This window comes from Gekko japonicus, unplaced genomic scaffold (assembly GCF_001447785.1).
Source record: "Gekko japonicus isolate JY-2015 unplaced genomic scaffold, Gekko_japonicus_V1.1 scaffold4419, whole genome shotgun sequence".
Taxonomy (NCBI): Eukaryota; Metazoa; Chordata; class Lepidosauria; order Squamata; family Gekkonidae; genus Gekko; species Gekko japonicus.
Window position 1 is genome coordinate 85216 of NW_015173271.1, and position 4405 is coordinate 89620.

Here is a 4405-nt window from a genome sequence, read left to right on the forward strand (position 1 = left end):
TCACCCAAGCTGGCTGCATGTGGAGGAGGCGGAAGAAGAGATTGGTTTTATACCCCGCCCTTCAGTACCCAAGGGAGTCTCAGAGCGGCTTACAAACTCCTTTCCCTTCCCCTCCCCACAAGAGACACCCTGGGAGGTCGGTGGGGCTGAGAGAGCTCTTGACAGAAACTGCTCTTTTTCAAGGACAGCTCTGGCAGAACTACGGCTTGCCCAAGGTCAGCCAGCAGCTGCAAGTGGGGGAGTGGGGGAATCAAACCCGGTCCTCCCAGATTAGAGTCCACACGCTTTAACCCCTACACCAAACTGGCTTGTGACCAAGCCAGGATCCCCCCCCCCCGCCAGCAGATGGGTAAGACCTAGCAACACTGGGGAATGGTGGGGTTTGTGGAGAGGAGGGACCTCGGGACGATCTAATGCCCCATAGAGTCTACCCATCGAAGTAGCCATTTTCTCCAGGGGAACCTCCCCCCATTCTCCAGGTATTTCCCAACCCAGAACTGGCAACTCTGTTCAGAGGTCACAGCAAAGGGCCGGACCTCCTCCAGTTTGGCTGGATGGAGATCGGGCAAAGATGCTCCCATTTCCACAATCTCACCCCCGAGTGGGGAGCCCCCTCGACTCACCTTCCATCAAGGTGTGGTGGATGCTCCAGTAGACGCTAAGGCACTGCTTCTCCTTCTTCATCCCTCTTTTGCACTTGCAGCCGTAGAGCTGGCTGGAGAGGAGCGCCGTCACCGTGTTCCGGCACTGGCTCTTGGCGTCCGGCCCCAGCTTGTTGGCACCGTTGCCGGCGATGCACTGCCGGAGGGTCCGGAATTTGGAGCTGCAGCTGGGATCGTTGGTGCAGGACTCCCCCGCCTGCAGGCAGTCCCGGGCTGAGCTCACCACATCCACCATGCTTTCTGGGGAAGAACGAGAGGAGGGGAGAGGCCGGTGAGAAATGGCCTCCACGCATCTTCAAGGTACATTAAGAACATAAGAAGGTGGATCAGACCAATGGTCTGTCTAGACCAGCATTCTGTCTCACACAGGGGCCGACCAGTTCCTCTGGAGGGCCAAGAACAGGGCAGAGAGGCCGAGGCCTCCCCCTGATCAGAACCTCAGAAGAGCCCTGCTGGGTCAGACCAGGGAGGGTCCATCTAGTCCAGCCTCCTGCCTCACACAGTGGCCAACCAGTTCCTCTGGAGGGCCAAGAACAGGGCAGAGAGGCCGAGGCCTCCCCCTGATCAGAACCTCAGAAGAGCCCTGCTGGGTCAGACCAGGGAGGGTCCATCTAGTCCAGCCTCCTGCCTCACACAGTGGCCAACCAGTTCCTCTGGAGGGCCAAGAACAGGGCAGAGAGGCCGAGGCCTCCCCCTGATCAGAACCTCAGAAGAGCCCTGCTGGGTCAGACCAGGGAGGGTCCATCTAGTCCAGCCTCCTGCCTCACACAGTGGCCAACCAGTTCCTCTGGAGGGCCAAGAACAGGGCAGAGAGGCCGAGGCCTCCCCCTGATCAGAACCTCAGAAGAGCCCTGCTGGGTCAGACCAGGGAGGGTCCATCTAGTCCAGCCTCCTGCCTCACACAGTGGCCAACCAGTTCCTCTGGAGGGCCAAGAACAGGGCAGAGAGGCCGAGGCCTCCCCCTGATCAGAACCTCAGAAGAGCCCTGCTGGGTCAGACCAGGGAGGGTCCATCTAGTCCAGCCTCCTGCCTCACACAGTGGCCAACCAGTTCCTCTGGAGGGCCAAGAACAGGGCAGAGAGGCCGAGGCCTCCCCCTGATCAGAACCTCAGAAGAGCCCTGCTGGGTCAGACCAGGGAGGGTCCATCTAGTCCAGCCTCCTGCCTCACACAGTGGCCAACCAGTTCCTCTGGAGGGCCAAGAACAGGGCAGAGAGGCCGAGGCCTCCCCCTGATCAGAACCTCAGAAGAGCCCTGCTGGGTCAGACCAGGGAGGGTCCATCTAGTCCAGCCTCCTGCCTCACACAGTGGCCAACCAGTTCCTCTGGAGGGCCAAGAACAGGGCAGAGAGGCCGAGGCCTCCCCCTGATCAGAACCTCAGAAGAGCCCTGCTGGGTCAGACCAGGGAGGGTCCATCTAGTCCAGCCTCCTGCCTCACACAGTGGCCAACCAGTTCCTCTGGAGGGCCAAGAACAGGGCAGAGAGGCCGAGGCCTGCCCCTGATGTCGCCTCCTGGCTCTGGGATTCTCTTTCGTCACCATAGCTAGTAGCCGCTGATAAACCTGTCCTCCATGAAAACAGCAGTTAAAGTTGGGGGGGGGGGGTCTAGCTAGAAACTGGGGCAAAGGAAGAGGCCCTTACAAGGCAGAGTTTTTGAGGGTGTGTGTGTGAAGTGCCTTCAAGCCGTAGCCAATTGATGGCAACCCCTGTAGGGCTGGAGCGATCAGACATGGGAAAGTCTGTCCATGACCTGTCACAACCCGTTTACGACGGGGTTTTCCCCGGTGTCTCTTAACTCAGCTTCTGCGGTGGAGCAGAACGGGTTGCCGATCGCTGCGGGGGGCTTCCCAGATGTTATTGTCTGATCGTACTCTTTAAATCCGCCCGGCATTCGCACCTATGTCGGGTCTAATAGTGCGTATGATTGCAGCCTTAGCTTCTGAGATCTTAGATCGGTCTTGCCTTGGGTGGTGGTGGAAAGGGTGACCCCGTCGGGCGTTGTGTCGAACTCATTTGTGATGAGGGCCAGATCTGACATAAACGGGATCTTGTTGGGCCGGGCCACGTGTGTCATAAAATGTAATGCCAGGCAGCGGAGATAATAAACTTTATAAAGGACACAAACACAAAGATTTTTTTTTTAACTTAAAATAAAAACATGCTTAAAACATTAGCTCTGTAAGCTGCGAACCTACTTTTGATTTACTGACATTCGCCACAGAAATCTCATGCTCAGAGTTCTGAGTTTAGGACCCAGGTGAGACAGGACGCAGGGCCTGCAAGACGGAGCTCTTCTGCCAGGCGTTCGAGTAGGAGCCGCCATCACCACTATCCTACCACCGAGGTAGTATGTCATCGGCTGCCCTACGAAAGTGGGGCAGGTATGCCCAGGCAGAAGTCATAGACAGCATAGTTGGACGCTACTGAGATAGCTGGCCACCAAAGCTGGATGGTTATTCCCATCTCGGTTGAATGATATAGCACCGTGTTATAGGATGATTTTTGGGGTTAAATATTGTATTTTATTGTATGTTTTATTGTATTTTAGATTCTGGCTTTGCCGCCTGTGAACCGCCCTGAGCCTTTGGGATAGAAATCCGACAAATAAAAATAAAATTTTAAAAATGAAATAGCTGAGCGATTAAGAGAGTCTGGCAAAGTAAGTGATGATGCAGCAGCAGCAGAACTGGAAGCAGGAGACGGCCAGTTCTACCGAGGGCCTGATCTGGCCCCCGGGCCACATGTTTGACACCCCTGCCGTAGGGTTTTCAAGGCATGAGATGAGCAGAGGTGGTTTGCCATTTTCTGCCTCTTTGTAGCAACCCTGGGACTTCCTTGGTGCTCTCCCATCCAAGTATTAACCAGGGCCGACCCTGCTTAGCTTCTGAGATCTGACGAGATCGGGAGGGTGTGAAGAGTCCCCGTTCACAGGCTTGTGAACAAACATGACGTCGTGGGAAAGGCTATAAGCCTTAAGCTAAGAAAGGCTGAAATATCTCATTTCTTCCCCAAACGCATTCGATGGCCTTAGGGAAGCCGCTGTTCTCTCAGTGCTTCAGCCTATAAAATTAGGATAATACTGGCCTGTCCCCCGAAGGTGGCTGTTTGTATTGTTGAAATGATGTGTTTGGAATGTGCTATATAAATACTAAGGAATATTATTTTCTCGTAAAGTAGGGGTGGGAGGGAAAGGAGGGAGATTAACGGTCAGGCGAGGAAACGCAGAGCTCTGGGTTCAAATCCTCAGTCTGCCTCGAAGGTCATAATTTAGTAATAATAGTAATAATAAGTAGGAAAAAAAGGCTAGACGAGTGGAAGGGGAAGAGAAATGAAATGTACGTTTTCTGTATACCGTGCGAGTTCTTCGCTTTCTCTCTTTCTCGCCAGCTGGCTCTGTGGTTAAGAGACTGAGGCAGGAACTGGGAAGGAGCCCTGAGTTCGAATTCCTTCTTCTGCCTCAAACTTTCTTGTCATCTTCCAGGTAGGGTTGCCAGCCTCCAGGTGGGACCAGGAGATCTCCCAGAATTACAACTGATCTCCAGATAGTAGAGATCAGTTCCCCTGGAGAAAATGGTTGCTTTGGAGGGCGGACTCTGTGGAATTATACTCCACTGCGGTCCCTGTCCTCTCCAGGCTCCATCCCCAAATCTCTAGGTGTTTCCCAACCCAGATCTGACAACCCTACCCCCCCATCCCCCACCGGTGGCCGGCATGAACCTGACAATTCTACAAGTAACACACGTC

General features: G+C 54.6%; 1 protein-coding gene across 1 annotated transcript in view; it reads right to left on the reverse strand.

Moving 5' to 3' along the window:
- The window catches only part of LOC107120180 (GDNF family receptor alpha-4-like), a gene marked incomplete at its 5' end in the record, with an annotated part of 64768 nt that extends 63866 nt beyond the window's left edge, over positions 1 to 902 (reverse strand). The window contains one exon of the mRNA XM_015422826.1: positions 624 to 902. Within this exon, the coding sequence (XP_015278312.1) occupies positions 624 to 902 (279 nt within the window). The remainder of the gene's footprint in view (positions 1 to 623) is intronic.
- Positions 903 to 4405: the final 3503 nt, after the last annotated feature.